At 36.5% G+C, this 16,604-nt stretch overlaps 2 protein-coding genes across 2 annotated transcripts; one reads left to right on the top strand and one right to left on the bottom strand.

Moving 5' to 3' along the window:
• The first annotated feature begins 3,683 nt into the window (after window positions 1-3,683).
• LOC118436709 (lysocardiolipin acyltransferase 1-like) lies at window positions 3,684-7,135 on the top strand. The gene is made up of 9 exons (XM_035855270.1): window positions 3,684-3,932; window positions 4,366-4,454; window positions 4,518-4,546; window positions 4,811-4,908; window positions 4,985-5,062; window positions 5,140-5,202; window positions 5,423-5,495; window positions 5,554-5,704; window positions 5,937-7,135. The coding sequence occupies exons 1-9, from the start codon at window positions 3,886-3,888 to the stop codon at window positions 6,410-6,412; spliced, it is 1,104 nt and encodes a 367-aa protein (XP_035711163.1). The 5' UTR covers window positions 3,684-3,885; the 3' UTR covers window positions 6,413-7,135.
• Window positions 7,136-7,996: 861 nt separating this feature from the next.
• LOC118436710 lies at window positions 7,997-11,545 on the bottom strand. Its single transcript, XM_035855271.1, has 6 exons — window positions 11,409-11,545; window positions 10,654-10,936; window positions 9,820-10,172; window positions 9,079-9,344; window positions 8,282-8,577; window positions 7,997-8,213 (listed from the first exon to the last, which is right to left on the bottom strand). Exons 1-6 carry the CDS (start codon window positions 11,532-11,534, stop codon window positions 8,059-8,061), a joined length of 1,479 nt encoding a protein of 492 aa, XP_035711164.1. The 5' UTR covers window positions 11,535-11,545; the 3' UTR covers window positions 7,997-8,058.
• Between the last annotated feature and the right edge of the window lie 5,059 nt (window positions 11,546-16,604).

The raw sequence follows: 16,604 nt of genomic DNA, 5'->3' as shown, positions 1-16,604 counted from the left end.
TGCACGCCGCCCTTTATCCTCTCCATGTCGGCGTCCTGCAGCGCAAATGCGCACAATTCATTGGCGCGCGTCGTAATCCACCTTTTCGAATCGTGGATGTTGACACACACCGTTTACACGGCGGACTTATTCATCCTCTTCGTCTTCTGCTGTGGAATTGTGTCCCTACTGACGTACTACAAGTTAATGGAGAGGTATGCACTCTTAAAAATCCAGTGTTAAAATAATACCAGGCGGTATTCATATATTACTCTACCAGCGTGGTATTGATAAATAATACCGTGTCGGTATTAAGGTTTTACAATAGTGTTATCGAATTCTTTTTTACGGTTCGGTATTATTTTATATAATACCAAGCGGTAGCAATTTTAATACCGAGAAATCTATACCTGCGTGACTATACCGGATTTCTAACAGTGTACATAAATACATAGTTAAAAACCCATTTTTTAGGACAGACTCGGGTTTCTACGAGGGGTAGCTCAGAAATAATGAATTAATCGACGTTTTACGAGGGGTAGTTAATAATTAACGACAAAAGCAAATTTATGTAAATGAATTCCAAAAATCTTGTCTTTCTTCCTATCCATTTTATTTTTACTTCACTCATAAAATTTCTAAAAATTATAAAAAAATATAATTTTCTATGGCCAAAAATTTCACACATTGTAAAATTTCCAGGAAACTCCAACTCTCCGAAACAATCCACTCCTCCATCCACCTGTACCGACGTGTCCACCTCTTGGAAAAATGTGTCAACGACTTCGTTCAACCCCGAGTTTTACCCGGGTTAATATTTTGTGTTCCTGGGATTCAAATAATCGCGCAATACATCACAATAAATCACCACGCCGACATCGCAATGCCGGGCTTCCTCGTGTTTCCCATCCTCCTGCTAAACGCCGTCATTTCGAACATGCTCCTGCTCACGTTGGCTTCTTTCGTGCACAAGAATTCTACCAAAATCCTGCATAATTTGACCTCAAAATGGGTCCACGGTCGGACCAAGCGGGGACGGGCGACTCGGCGCGAGTTAAAATCCTTAACTCCGATGAAGATTAAATTCGGATCGATTTTGTCGATCGCCAAACACCACTTATTATTCAAACTTTCTGTATTAATCAAACCGTGTCGCTCACATTGATCAAGGCAACTTAGTTTTGTGACATGAACACTTATGTAAAGATTCTTGCACGATAGCATAATTTAATTAAGTTGAATGTTCTTACATATGTAGGTATGTAAATTGAATGGTAAAATATTCATGACACTTGGATGAGTTATGTAATAAGGAAATACATTGGTTGCGGGTTATTTACAATAAACAAAATATTACTTACAATGCGATTACACCAGCGGTCTCGCTCCGATTTTGATGAAACTTCAATAATTATGTAGCCTTAGATAAATAATTGAACACATGTTTCGGGATTTTTCATAATGCTCAGTTTAAACAAAGTTATGATGGTTTAAGCGGCCAAAAATTCGCATTTTTCTCGAGAAGTTTTTCTTTTTTGTTCTTGAAGGAGAAAAATGCTAATTTTTGGCCACTTATACCATCATAACTTTGTTTAAACTGAGCATTATGAAAAATCCCGAAACATGTGTTCAATTATTTATCTAAGGCTACATAATTATCGTGGTTTCGTTCAAAATCGGAGCGAGACCGCTGGCGTCATCGCTTAGTTAGATGCCAATAGGGGTATATTTCTGGTGCTATTTTTTGGTAATAAAGGGATCAACGATGCATTACTAAACAGACGTGACATTGTTATTTAAAGAATGGAAATTTGTATTATGTCAATTTAAGTTTTTTTAAAAATTAAAACGGAAAATCTTTTAATAACGGCGTCATCTCTGTTTGGTACGGAAAAATACATAAGTTTTTAACTAATGTATGTACGGGTAAAATATTTGACAAAAAATAACGTCAACCTAATGTAATATTTACCCAAAAATAGGACAAAGTACATAAAACCTTCGTGTCCGCGGGTCACCATTTGTCTCCAATCCTTTAAGAGTGTATTTACATATAAAAGAGGTCCACTAACGTCGCGGACTGATGTAATAAAGTGCTCAGAACTTTATACACAGTTAATCCAATTTCAAAAAAATTGCATATGTTTACTGCCAAAGTGTTTGGATTGCCACACAGTTAAATTTTAATGATTCAATTCCGCTATCTGCTACAGATTGCATTTTCTTCTTCAGATTTCGCATCAAATTCTGCGCAGAGACTGCACCTACTTCCAAGCTGAGTTTCTTCCAACTGTTCTTAAATTTTCGTAAGGTGTCTGGCGTTTCTTAAAGCTTAGAATATTTGGAGTTAGGCAGCGTCCAGAATTTTTCAATTTGTCGCAGTTGAGGAAAATTTGGTGGGTTTCCATTTTTTGGCACAAATTCAATTTTTTTCAGATGTCGGTACTCCGTTAACTTTTTGGCGTCATGGGAAGTTGCGAGGTCAGGCCAAAGCAAAACTTTATTTTTTTATGATGTTTGGTAATAAACGATTCCAATCCCCCTTTAATGCATGATTTAAGATAAACCTCCTGGTTTACAGTACCCTCCAAAATGACGGGATCGGAAACATGACCAATGCTAGACATGCGTTGCCAAATTCTTCATTTTTGGGGGAATTGGTATTTCTTTTGGACTTTGTCTTCATATTTCACTTCACAGGGGTTGGAACTATGGAAAAAATGCGTTCCTGGAGGATTTGAATGGTCGGCTGTGACGTGGGGCTCATTGTCCATGATGACCACGTTTCCCCGAATCTTCTTCAACAATTTCTTCCTGCACGCATGAATCCTTTCCTGTTGCGTTGGTTTGTAATTCGGTGCTGGTTTTTTTGCCCTTGCTATAATCCCTAGTTTATGGACTTCGATTTTGCTCAGATAGGTTTTTGAAATCTTGACCTTGCTTTCCGCTGCAGCCATTGTCGATGATGGATAATTTTTGAAGATTTTATTTATGCGATTTTTGACTTTTGTCGTCGCTAGCTTTGCAGGTCGACCAGTGGGGATTTTGAATTTGAGTTCATTGGATTCCTCGTACTTTTTTATGTAAGAGTTGACATTTGAATGAGGAATAACTTCTTGCTTGAAAAAGTGTGAAGTGATTTTAGAATCATAGTTTGTTCGATTTTTGTGAAACTCAATCACTCTTTTTTCAACTCTTGCCTTTCAACCCAAGTTTTTCTAGCCTTAGCCATGACTCAATAATTGGTGACATATATCAATGGAAAGCTTATAACTTGGTCTATTCAAAAATAATTTTTTCGAAATTTAATTTCGCTGTGTTCCCGCCCAGCGCGCCTTTGACGAGGCAGTTCGCGACGTTAGTGGACCTCTTTTATATCTACTTGTCTCTCGTACATATGTTTGTATGTATTGGAGCTACAAATCTTTACCAACTAGAATTTTATGTATATAATATTGAAGATGCGGAAACATCTTATTTTACGACAGTTTTTTTATTTACATACACGCAAAAAGAATATTATTATGTAGATTGATTCGTTTAAACGTTGACGAGTTTTTTTCTGTCAAACCAGTTTTTTGCATATTTATGTATGTCGCCTGACTTTGCCACCTAAAAGCAAGATGCATACATGCATGAACATAATTTAATTGGACCAGTGTAATAAATTTTAGTTTGCAATCAGGCTTGGCAGGATCCACTTGTGCAAATTTATTGCTTTATGTATAACGTACAAACTTGATTTATTTATTGTTGTGGAACACTGACGCAAATGAGCAATAAAATAATGTAGCATGAATCAATATATTTGAGTAAAGTGTCACAAATTAGTTTTATGCAGTGTTCTTTTGACATTAATTACTTAATTAAGACAAAAAATAAAATTCCAAGAAAGAAACACATGTTATGGGTTACGTTAAAGGAATTTCGTTCGTTCTTCTCTGGTATATTGGGTAAGGTCAATGCGTTAAACGTTTTATGCACAGTTTTATTGCGGAAATTTAGCAGAACAACGAAATTTTGCTAAATACGTGAGATTGCGCAAAATTGTTATTGGAAAATAATGCCATTTTCTTGTCCCAAATTTACAAAATTAGGCTTGCTTTTATTTCCCAAAATTATTTCGAAAATTTCGCAAATTTTGTAAACTACGTAAAGCAATACGTATTTAGATATTGCCAAATTTTACAGAATCTGAATAAAAATATGACTACCAGACAAGACTGTTCTAACTGGTTTCTTTTAATTATATTTTGCGAATCTCCTCCCCTTGAGCTTCGCAAATTAAATGAGTTTCGATACAAAAGTTGCCGTGAATACGCTTATAATTAAATTATTTGTGTGACAACTTATAATTAAAAAGCTATAAATTTTTCCACATTTCAGGATAATTTGGTCCGTTATCTATGTTTACGCCCCCTTCTTAATTTTACTGCCATTCAGTCGGAAATGGTACCGAAAAGTGACCGATATTAGTAAGTGAACACTCTATTTAAATAATCCAAATGAGGAATATGTAAGCATTCTTTCTTCCGCAGTTCTATCCTGCTGGGAAATGTATCCTGTAGTAAGCGTTAAAAAGATCCTTAATACATACATAAATAAATAACCTCCCGACAAAATAATTGTATTCATTTTAATTGCGAATATTTTTTTTGCCATGGATTCTCGTATTAATACTTACATAAATTCCAGTTCAATTGTATTTGTGTTGCAAATTTGCGAAAATATTTTTTTTGCACACGTTTGCATTTTCTACAGAATTTAATAAACTTTGAGTGCATAACCCTAATAAGTATGATACAAAAATAAGGAATATTTTGTATCCTAGTCGCTCCTCCAGTTGATGATGGGCTGTCGCATTTGTCTCTCTGGGGATGAAATTGACCCCGCTGAAAGCGCCATTATTATCATGAACCATCGTAATCGGTATTAATTAAGCTTTAATTATTGTCTAATAACTTTAATTGATTAATTTACAATATCTGATTTAAATAATTGGTAGACTAGACTGGTTTTTCTTATGGGCCGCCCTTCTTCACGGCTGTCCAGCACATCGGTGCAAATTTGTCCTGAAATCTTAGTAAATTAAAAATTAAAGCACGTTTTTTAAATTTCGCTTTAAATTTACCGGAAATGGTTTATTTTAACCAAATCCAGTGTTCGTTGGATTCCAGGGATCGGATGGGGCCTGCAAATGGCAGGGTTTCTCTTTCTTCACAGGTGAACAAACGTACCTAAGAAGCGAATGTTATGCTCGTGTTACAATTTTACCACATCGGTAGCAAATTTTTATCAACCCTAATAATTTTACTACCAAATGGTAATAAAGAAAAATCAATTTATCACTGGCTATATCATATTTCTAAGAGTTTAGAATTTTCTCGAAAAAAATAATGTGAGGATGTTTCTCACGATTAAAAAATGTATCACTTTCTCTCAGAAATTGGAAGAAGGATCAAGAATTTTTAAGAAGATCGCTGAACTACTTTAAGAAATTGGATGAGAACTACCTGGTACGATTATGAGACATTATTCATGAATACTTATTACCATATGTATGGGTTTCGCTAGATTCTCATATTTCCCGAAGGCAACCACTTATTTGCCGCGACCAAAAAGAAAAGTAACGCCTTCGCCAAAAAGGCTGGACTACCCGGGTACGACTATGTTCTTCACCCGAGAACCACGGGATTCACATTTCTGGTCCAGCAAATGCAGAAAAGTAGGCGTATTTTTTGTATTGGCATCATCCATCATTTGTCTATTTTATTTCATATAAAGTAATTTGAAAATGTTAGTTAGTGTGAGACTGAATGCAGAGTGGGTGCTATGGAAAATATATAAATTGCTTACTTTGCAAGAATATTTTTTGCAGAAATAGCGCCACCTAGAGAGAAATTACTATAGTACAAAAGGAAACAACGGGAACATTTAATCTCTCATTTGCCTAACAGATTCTCGCCTCGACGCAGTCTACGATTTAACCATTGCCTACCCGAAAACCCTTCCCATAAATGAGCTTGACATTCTGAGTGGGAAAATTCCAGAAGAGGTTCACTTCAATATTTCCCGCTACGAGGGGGACACCTTACCTCGCGACGAAGAGGGGATTAAAACATGGTGTGAGCAACGCTGGGCCGAGAAAGAAACGTCCCTTAAGAAATTTTATTCCGAAAAAAACCCCAACCTGAGGAGATTATCGTCCAAAGTGCGGTTCGCGAGACCATGGAACGCAATGTTTCTTGCCATCGCGTCCTGGACCGGGATCACCGTGTTTACAACGTACCTCACTTTCTTCACCACGTGTGGTTTTTATTACACGTGTTTCTCCATATCGGGTTTCGTTTTAGTTTCTTATTTTACTTATGGCATTCAAAACTTTGAACTTGACCTGTTTTACAAATATGACTGTCTAGATGTCTCCCAGTGAGGGTGCAAAATACGAAATATCTACATACTAGCCTATAAGCCCGTCTTAAAGACGGTCCACATCAAGTTTCAAATCAACACAACAAAATCACTCGATGAAAGCACCACATAACTGAGGCGATGTACTAATTATAACCGAGTTATAACTTGAGAGTAAAACAACGTCTAAATATATTGAAACATTGAAAGGGCTGTTCCGTTCAACTTTCATCGACATTCCTTCATTCAGATTGGTTGCCAGCTTCCTTAGGAATTTTTTTAATGTTGCTAAGCAATTTTTTAACGTTGCTAAGGAATTTTCTTATGCTTGAATTTTTTTGACTTTGCTTGGGAAATTTTTTAATGTTGCTAAGGAATTTTGTTCAGGATGCTAGGAATTTTTTTGTTGCTGAGCGAATTGTTTAACGTTGTTAAGGAATCATTTTAACGTTTCTAAAGAATTTTTTAACGTTGCTAAGGAAATTAAATTTGAATTTTTTTTCTGGTTGCCAATAATCAAAATCGTAACCGAAATCATAACCGTAATTATAACCGAAATCATAACCGTAATTATAACCGAAATCATAACCGTAATTATAACCGAAATCATAACCGTAATGATAACCGTCATCACAACCGTAACTATAACCGAAATCATAACCGAAATCATAACCGTAATTATAACCGAAATCATAACCGTAATCATAATCGTAACTATAACCGAAATCATAACCTAAATCATAACCGAAATCATAACCGAAATCATAACCGTAATTATAACCGAAATCATAACCGTAATCATAACCGAAATCATAACCAAAATCATAACCTAAATCATAACCGAAATCATAACCGTAATTATAACCGAAATCACAACCGTAATCATAACCGAAATCATAACCGTAATTATAACCGAAATCATAACCGTAATGATAACCGAAATCATAACCGTAATCATAACCGAAATCATAACCAAAATCATAACCTAAATCATAACCGAAATCATAACCGTAATTATAACCGAAATCACAACCGTAATCATAACCGAAATCATAACCGTAATTATAACCGAAATCATAACCGTAACTATAACCGAAATCATAACCGAAATCATAACCGTGCTGTGATTGGCGGAGCTAGGAAGCCGGCAGCCAATCAGAATGCAGGAATGTCACGGAAAATTTCACGGCACGGACTTTTCGAAATTATAATATAGATGTACAAATTAATAGATGTATGTATGTGTTAACAAGAATTGTTGCAATCTGTAGTTAGAAATAAATCGATGCAAAACAAATGTCACAAAGTGGTGAAAACAAACGACTTCTAACATCTTCCGTTAACCAATCCTTACATAATGTCAAACAAAAATTTAACATTTTAAATCTGTAAACCCTTACAAATATTGAAAGGGCTCATTTGCAGCTCAAAATTAAACACGTGAATTCTGCAGAAGGTTTCACGTGCAACACCAACTGAAATATATTTCGATTTATTCCCTTGATTTTTATTGGTTTTAAGAAGATCCGTGAAAAACATGTCTGACTTGTCCATTGTGAGTTACCGACTTGATGATTATGACAAGAATAAAGATACGGTTCCCAAGTTCCATTAAATTTAAGTATTTATTTACAAATTAAACTTAGAATTGTACTGCACTTCTATGCATTACTCTAACTGATTAGCGTATTGTAAATCGTCCAACTCCCGAACAAACGCCCGCGTAATTTCTTCCGCTTGACCAGCACGCGGGAGAAGATTTTTACTCGCAAAAACTCCCAATCTCAACGAATCTCCAAGCGTAATGAGGACAACGCCAAGGCCTAAAAATTTAGCAGGAATTTATGTATACTTCGAATTACATCATTTTTGCACAATTTATCAAAGTTACCCGCATAACCGACATAAAATCCCGTCATGTTGAACACGTCTTTGGCCAAGTAGCCGCAAAAATTCGGTTTTTCCAATGGACCAGCTAGATTTCCAATGAAAATCCGCTGGTATCCGAATTGCCGTTTGTTTATTTCCTGCAAAACGCGACGCGGGACGGAGGCCAGGGTGTAAAAAAGTATGGCCCGTGTGAGCGGGAAAGTTGATTTTTTCATCTCTGTAAGCGCTTCCTGGGTGCGAAGTAGCCGTTTTAAGGGATCAAGTTCTCCGATCGGGGCAGTGTAATTACCCTTCGTTCTGAAATTTACGATATAATTTGATGACTTCGATTATGGATACGCAGGTTTGCGATCAATGGGTTTGTTAATCTGAATATTCGTGGGGTAGGATTTTTTAGAATATTGGCGGGATTTTAAAAAATCGACTATTCTTATTCCAGGAATTACGTATTTGACTTTCTGCCCATGATTGTTGGAGGAGTGTAAAATTACATGTGTGGGACACCCCGAGAATTTTGGGGAAAACGTAAAAGAGTTGGATATATTAGTGAGACATTAGTGCTCAATGCGTATGTAACTCGAAGTCTTTTTGGGGCAATACAAGATTCTTTATAATTATTGGGCAACCAAAAAAATAATCGACTATTACATATCCTTTCGAAGTAGGCGTTTAACTTTCTGTGTGAACAACCCTCACGGAAGATTGAACGAATGTAAGGTTTAAGGGGGTAAAGTAAGAATTTTTATATAAAACCATGAAATTACGATTCTTTTATCGCCCAGTGTGTTTTTCACTTACATATTGTTTCCCAAAGGTCTTTCCTTTCTCCATGGCGGGTGCAGATTCGTCTCCACCATGACCGTCGCGGAATGTGGGGTCCCTTCGGGAAAAAAGGAGCTTCTCACCGCCCCCAAAATTGCAGAATGCATGACGGCCGTTCCAGTCACGCCGTGCTGAGCCCCCACCTGACGAATCCGGCTGAACGGGATGGGCTCACAGATGTGAAACCGAAGATGCGAGGCTGCCTCCGACGGAGTAAAGTTATCGCCCAGGGAAGTCCAAGACTTAATGACATAGTACAATATTTAGTAGCGGGCAGTATTTAGCACCTGCTAAGGACAGTCGCAGTTCATGAATTTTTACCAAAAATAAAAAATTAAGCCACGTGTCTAACTAAATAGCCATTATATAAATTTAGTATGAGAGCTTTCATATATCACGTCATCAAAAATTTGAGTCGGTGGTTTTTGGTGGCTTATTCAATTCGGGTCAAATTCGATGGCTGGTCTAAAAATTGGCGTTTTTTTCTAAATGACGTAATATATGCACGTTCCCTACTTGCTTAACCCGTAAATTTTTTCTTACAGTCTATTTGCACAATGTGTTCAATTTAAATATGTTAAGGAATTTAAGCATATTTAAGAAAACTCTTTAAAATAATGTTATCCTTTTGAAAATTAAATAAATGCACTATTAAAAACGATGGTACTATTTTTAAGAGTGTACCAAACGCATGTGCTACTTTTATTAAAATCTCACCTTCGTATCTTCTACTAAACACCCGCTGCGGGATCCTTCCCGACACGTGGCCACGAAGTCGTACGGCATCCCTAAATACCGTGCGGGCGATCGGTTCATCGCTGGCGGGATTGTGTAAGTCTCTGCTTTCCCCAATTTCGTACTATGTGGCAGCGCCATCTTCCTAAACATGTGAAAGACCCCGTTCCCATCCGTCATGGTGTGGTGAAAGCGAAATATCACGATCGAAGAGGGCGCCACGGTGGGGTCGTATTTTCTCCGCACGATAATAATTTCCCATAAGGGTTCGTCTTCTTTGAAAGGTTGGAAGGTGAGACTTATCTGCAGCTCGAGCAGTTGCTCAGGGGTGACATCTGTATCGAAATACATGTGCATTCATGAGTTTACAGAATACAGAATTTAAATTTTAAAAAAATCAGCAAAATGCTGAGTTACTGATCGAAAACTTTCACTATACAGAGGGTTAAGCAATGTTATTGAGCCTATCGCTGTTTGCCCCATGCCTAAAATAATTAGCACTGACTTCAAATATTCGAAATATTTCAGAAGGTTAAGATAAGCTGCGTCGAATGTAATCGATCGTTAACAAAAAATATCTACTTTCACTATATCTTCACATTCGCGTGCGGCCTTCTACGGAGGCTAAAACCTGCGCATTGATACATCGTGTCGTTTGCCAATTTCAGGTTAACTGAATTTGTGATCGATTAAGACTAAATTGGTCAAAAAAGGACGTGCTATGATTGCAGGCAGGCAGAATATTCTCATCGAAAGATTTCACTTTTCTCAGATGCTATTGCTTTCTTTCCTAATAAATATTTAAGTATAACTCACCTTCAGGAATGAATCGAACTCGATCCTCCACTATTCTTGACTTGGCCCAAAACGGGTGTCCCATAAAGGTTTTTATCGTCCACCCCAGTTCCGGATAGAGCAAGCGATTCCCCACTTTTGCCTCGAGCACTTGAGTCCTCCAGGTGTTCCGAATATGGTTTGGATCCACGTCCCCTTCAACTTCCAGCGTGGAAACCATTGAAGTTATGGGGGAAGAGTAGATACGATCGTACGAAAATCTGGCATCACTCGGGGTCAAGATGGTGGTCAGGTCTCGGCGGAACTACAAATTTCCGAAACAAGTTAATATTTTAATTGTTTATTATTTTCCCAATTTTTTTGTAAAACTATGGTATATAAATTAAATGATTCGATATTTAATCAAAAACCAGATTTCTGAAAGATTTTCAAATTATATAAAAAAATCTAGCACAACGAGTATTCAGGGATGGAATTCGGATATTATGGATCAAGAATTTACCGAATTTAGGAATATTCAAACCAGCCATTTTAAAGTAGTAAAGAAAACTACGACTTTATTTTTCCGGATTTTCAAATTCTCCAACAATCATAAAAGTCTGGAGAAAAATAACTTTGATAGTTTTTTTCCGGGTATTATCGGACTTGAAGTCGCGATTATCACAACGAAAATTCTGACCAAGGAGTAACAATCTCCAACATTTTTATAATTTTGAAGCAAAAATCACGAATTTTTCGAATTACTAAAATCCACTTTTATGCATCTATTTAATTACCAGCCACGCCACAATTTGGACAAAACATCGATAAAGATGGAACGGCAGCCAGGCCAAAAACAGTGGGGGAACAAGCAGCCATAACGGCAAGTACAAACACGTCAAGAAAGCCGATCGTTTTCTCATCGTCTTTAGTCAAAAAATGAAAATTCTTATGTTTCTCGGACAACCTTCTAACAATAACTGAAATCTAATTTGAGCCGATCCACCACAAAATATGTCGAATAAGTCTTAACCTTCAAGATTCTACGACGTATATATTGTCCAGATTTCAAGGGCGATTAGGCGAAATTTGCAAAACAAAAAAATGTCGTGTGTCTGGAACGGGACGGGAATACTAAATAATTAAGCGAGATACATACAAAGATGTCTTCCTGCCAGACGGACAACACAATTTTTACAAGGTCTGGATCTCACGGTTAGTCTAGTTATTATTAACTTTATCTAGATTATATACCTACATACTTAGCTGCTTAATATGCATATTGTACTTATGTAGGTTGTTTGTCACGATAGATAAACCAGTTTATGCATATTTATTAAGTGATATTTTTATTTTTTGACAACTTATTCACTCGTCTTGACTTGGTCTTCCTAGAGAAGAAAACATTCCCTTTAATCAGATCAGTCCAAATATTCTCACGCATTGTTCCAAATTTCTAAAAATTTGAGACATCCGTGATAAAAATGGGGGGTGTAAAGTCTACGGAAAAATTTTATGAGTTAAAGTAGGATACCTTATTTTGGATTTTTATTTAAAAAACCTGCCTTGCCAAATTGAGTAAGTTGAATGGGTGAGTTCATGAATCACGTTTTTCCTTAAGTGTCCTTAAGCGACTTGACTATTAAATATCTGACTTTTGACAGATTTGAACATACATATTTACATAAATTTCTGGGAAATGGAAATTAAGTTAGAAAAAGTAGACACCACATTTATTCCTGGAAGGATTACACAGAATTTCTGAATATTTCATGGCCTCAACGAGAATAAATTTGCATACAGACATACATACATCTGTAATCTTCCTACAGCACCTTTTCTTTAATTGTTGTCAATAACACTCTTACAAGGGAACCTATCGTCTTGTTAAGCCTGGATTTGTCGTTACACGAAAACATGCAAATGTATATAGTCTCATTTTCTAATATATACATGCAATCAAGTCAAGACGTCGTGCAAGATTAAGGGAAAAGTGAAACACTTTGTGCATTTTTTCTTTGTAGGAACAATTCAGTTTTGGGACAAACTCGGACATGGATTTTTTTACAATATTTTTGACTGAATTTTGAAATAAAGTTTTCCATCCTTTAAGGTTTGAAATACTATTACGAAACCATTAAGGTGTAAATTTTGAAATAATATTTTCCAACAAGACCGTTTTCGTTCATCAATTTGCAACTGTTTCTACTTACATCATATCAGGCCAAACTTTATCCTAAATTATGTAGATTTTCCGTCTAATTAATTTTTTTTAATTTGAGAAGAATCCAGGCGCAACGGTACGACGAGGTCCCCTTGTCAACAATGTCACCGTAGGAAATCATTCCATCAATCAATCATCCATCCATCCCAGCCCAGCCCGAATACCAATAAATGTAAATGTAAATGTAAGCATGTATGCAGCATTAAATACGTATGCTAAGATGCGTAGGGAAAAACAGGAAAAGTACATACATTCACCAGAAACCAGTTTACTTTTTAATTGACTCAAATAAATAAAAATGTATGTATGTATCTATAAATAAAAGGCTAATCTACACAAACACATTTGTGTAGGTGCATACGACTGCATACTAATAAATCTTACCTTACGACTTCTTCATGTGTCGAACCTGTTTCTGCACTGGTAATAAAAAGTGCACGTTGCAATAATGGCTTTTCATTAGGTAGGACCCCAACTCACTTCAGGTTATCTGACACGAGCATTTTTTTAAAAATGGATCACTCCTGCTGCGGAATAAGTTGCGAATTCCTAGCCTAGTCTGACTCTTGACACGAAAAAAACAACAGATATCTAAGACGAATTGAGAACAATAAGTATTTATGGTAATGAACATATTCATTTCTGTGGTGAGTGCTTGTCACCTGTTTTATTTTTCTTGGCTAGATTTTGGCTAGGAATTCCTAACTCATCAAATAGTCACCCATTCCGTAGCTTTTCTAACGATAAGCCTAGATTATACACACACGTGTGCACACTGCTAGAAATTTTGGTATACATATACAATCGGGCATGTATTGGTTACAGTAACCACGGAAGCCGGGTGGATATTTGGGGGACAGTAATATTTCAGAATAGAGGGGGGACCGTTCGTGGACATCGAGTAAAGGTTGTAGCTCTCTCTACATCCTTCTGGGGCCACTGATTGGTTATTATGACCATTTTGGGGCAGTCATATATAAGAACATATACATACATACACTCAAAATGAAAATTTGTCGAATCAACACCGCCTGTGTCAATATATGACTTAACCGCCTTGGTTACAATGTTGAATCCGAGTTTTGATGATTTTGATACCGGTGGTTATAATGTTATGACCGGACTGAAAAAATTCATTACTACTCGGAATCCCAATTGTAACCAAGGCGGTTAAGTCATATATTGACACCGTTTTGTTTTGAGTGTACATTAGTGGTCTCAACGGTTCTCGGTTCTCATAGAACCGAACCGGAACCGATGGCTCGGTTCGGTTCCGGTTTATACGGAGAACCGAACCGAACCGAAACTTTTATTACCGGTTCGGTTCCTGTTCCAAGTCTTTGAGAACCGAACCGAACCGGCCGGTTCGGGTTGAACCGAACTTCATACATAAATACATTAGCGAAGTCAATCATTTTTCCAAAAAGTTTTACGAATTTCCCGAAATACACATAGTTTCCAAAATGAAATCTTTACTTGGTCACACCCCAAAGTTTCCAAAATGAAATTTTGACTTGGTTACACCCCCAATGTTTCCAAAATGAAATTTTTACTTGGTCACACCCCCAAATGTTTCCAACATGAAATTTTTACTTGGTTACACCCCCAAATGTTTCCAAAATGAAATTTTGACTTGGTTACACCCCCAATGTTTCCAAAACCAAATTTTGACTTGATGACACCTCCAAAGTTTCCAAAATGAAATTTTCACCCCCAAAGTTTCCTAAACGAAATTTTTACCCCCAAAAGTTTCTAAAATGAAATCTTTACTTGGTCACACCCCAAAGTTTCCAAAATGAAATTTTGACTTGGTTACACCCCCAATGTTTCCAAAATGAAATTTTGACTTGGTTACACCCCCAATGTTTCCAAAATGAAATTTTGACTTGGTTACACCCCCAATGTTTCCAAAATGAAATTTTGACTTGGTTGCACCCCAAACTTGGAATTGTTTTCTAACTTCAATAATACATACATAAGTGGTTTTGCTGTTGACATGTATTAGAATTTGCTTGTTTAAATACAGATAAGTTATTGGCTTGTATGTGAAATTTCATCAGAAACACGTCAATTAGCATTGTTTGTTGTTTATTGCATATTAATAACACTACCGGTTTGACCCGAACTGCCGGTTCGGTCACGGTTTGGTCCGGTTCCGGTTCGGTTCCAGCTAAAAAAAGTTCGGTTCTGTTTCGGTTCTTCAATTCTGGTTCTCGGTTCTAAACCGGTTCTTCCAAGAACCGAACCGAACCGCACCGTTGAGACCACTAGTGTACATATATATGAACACTTCTTGGAATTGCTTTAATATTCGATTTCTAAGAGTGCATGGTTGGTGAAGGTTGTTGCTCATTTTATCCTGGCAAAAAAAGTAATGGAAAAGTAGTGGAAACTGGAAAGTAGTGGAAAAATTTGCTGGAGTATAAACACTTAAATATGTACATACATACTTTTTTTTAAATCAAACGCAGATGGACCAGGTGTCGCACTTACATATCTAATTAAACATACTATATCTTTATCGTAATCTCTGTAACTTTCCATACATATTTGCAAGTGCAGAAATGCGGTTGAAGATGCCATCGCAAGCGCAATTAGGGGAGACAACAAGCACTTAAGAATGTATGTATGCTAATAAAATCACCACCTCCGAGTATCCTCCGGAATTCAAGTTTTTATTCGAATCTTGTATTTAAATATGTATGCCTTACATCAATGTGATCACAAAGAGTTGATTTATGTATAAGTATTTGCTGCCAAGCTTAATCACGTTCTGATTTTACTAAAACTTAGGTTCATGTAAAAATACATATTTAGATGCGCTCTAAATCCTAATTTAATCAAATTATGCCATTTTGATAGTTAAGATTTACGTATTCGAAATATGTACCAACTCTTAAAAATTATCTCATTGATTCTACGAAAAATAAATGCAGTCTACATTCAAAATTAAGTAAAATACACTAAATCCACAGTATTTAACTTTATTAAGGGTAAATTTTACTCTGGATTTAGTGTAGTTTATTTAGCACTGAATGCAGACTGTATTTATTTTTTAAAAGATAAAATAATTTTTAAGAGTGAGTGCAAATTTCGAATACGTAAATCTTAACTATCAAAATAAGCTTTATAATATCGAGATTAACATTGGATACGAGACATAATCGTCACACCCTTGGAAAACGGGTATTAAATCATTACCAACCGGAGTACATACATATGTGACTCTACGAGCACTGGTATTAACGGGAATTACCGGTAGGTAATGTTGTGGGAATGAAAAATGTATCTCTCAGGAACAATTTACTACCAATCCGGTAGGAAATTATTACCAAATCAATACCAGTACGGAGTATCTATATGACTCTACCAGATTTTTAACAGTGCACACAGGGCTCTGTACAATCCGAGGTGGACAGATGTACGTTATCTACTAGGAAAATCGGTCACTTGTGTACCAACCCGCAGAATAATAAGTAATTTCCACTCAACCAGTTTAGCATCTTTCTTGGGTGATATCACATTTGCATGCGTACCGGATCCCAACCGATATTATTTTACATATGCACATCACTTTTTACAATTGAGTTGCTCTCTGATTTATAAAGTGCAACTTTATTTGCCTAATATAAAACCTTTCGCTGCCCGGGCGGGTTTAGGAAGTCATTTCCAACGGGAGGCCGGAAGTTACCGCAAATTTCGGATAAATATCAGTTTGTCCATATTTACATCTGTTATCAGTTTTTTTATGTGGGAACTTGTCCACAGA

The sequence above is a fragment of the Folsomia candida genome, unplaced genomic scaffold (genome assembly GCF_002217175.1).
Source record: "Folsomia candida strain VU population unplaced genomic scaffold, ASM221717v1 Fcan01_Sc010, whole genome shotgun sequence".
NCBI classification, from domain to species: domain Eukaryota; kingdom Metazoa; phylum Arthropoda; class Collembola; order Entomobryomorpha; family Isotomidae; genus Folsomia; species Folsomia candida.
Note: the sequence above shows the minus strand (reverse complement) of the source record. Positions and strands in the feature narration are given on the sequence as shown.

What these genes read in the sequence shown, in the direction of transcription:
- LOC118436709 (XM_035855270.1), top strand. Translation starts at nt 3,886, where the DNA reads ATGGGTTACGTTAAAGGAATTTCGTTCGTTCTTCTCTGGTATATTGG. An exon ending in GGGTTTCTCTTTCTTCACAG is followed by an intron (nt 5,203 to 5,422) that starts GTGAACAAACGT and finishes ACTTTCTCTCAG; the next exon opens with AAATTGGAAGAAGGATCAAG. An exon ending in AATTGGATGAGAACTACCTG is followed by an intron (nt 5,496 to 5,553) that starts GTACGATTATGA and finishes GGGTTTCGCTAG; the next exon opens with ATTCTCATATTTCCCGAAGG.
- LOC118436710 (XM_035855271.1), bottom strand. Translation starts at nt 11,534, where the DNA reads ATGAGAAAACGATCGGCTTTCTTGACGTGTTTGTACTTGCCGTTATGG. An exon ending in AGTTCGATTCATTCCTGAAG is followed by an intron (nt 10,173 to 10,653) that starts GTGAGTTATACT and finishes ATTTCGATACAG; the next exon opens with ATGTCACCCCTGAGCAACTG. An exon ending in AGACCTTTGGGAAACAATAT is followed by an intron (nt 8,578 to 9,078) that starts GTAAGTGAAAAA and finishes CGTAAATTTCAG; the next exon opens with AACGAAGGGTAATTACACTG.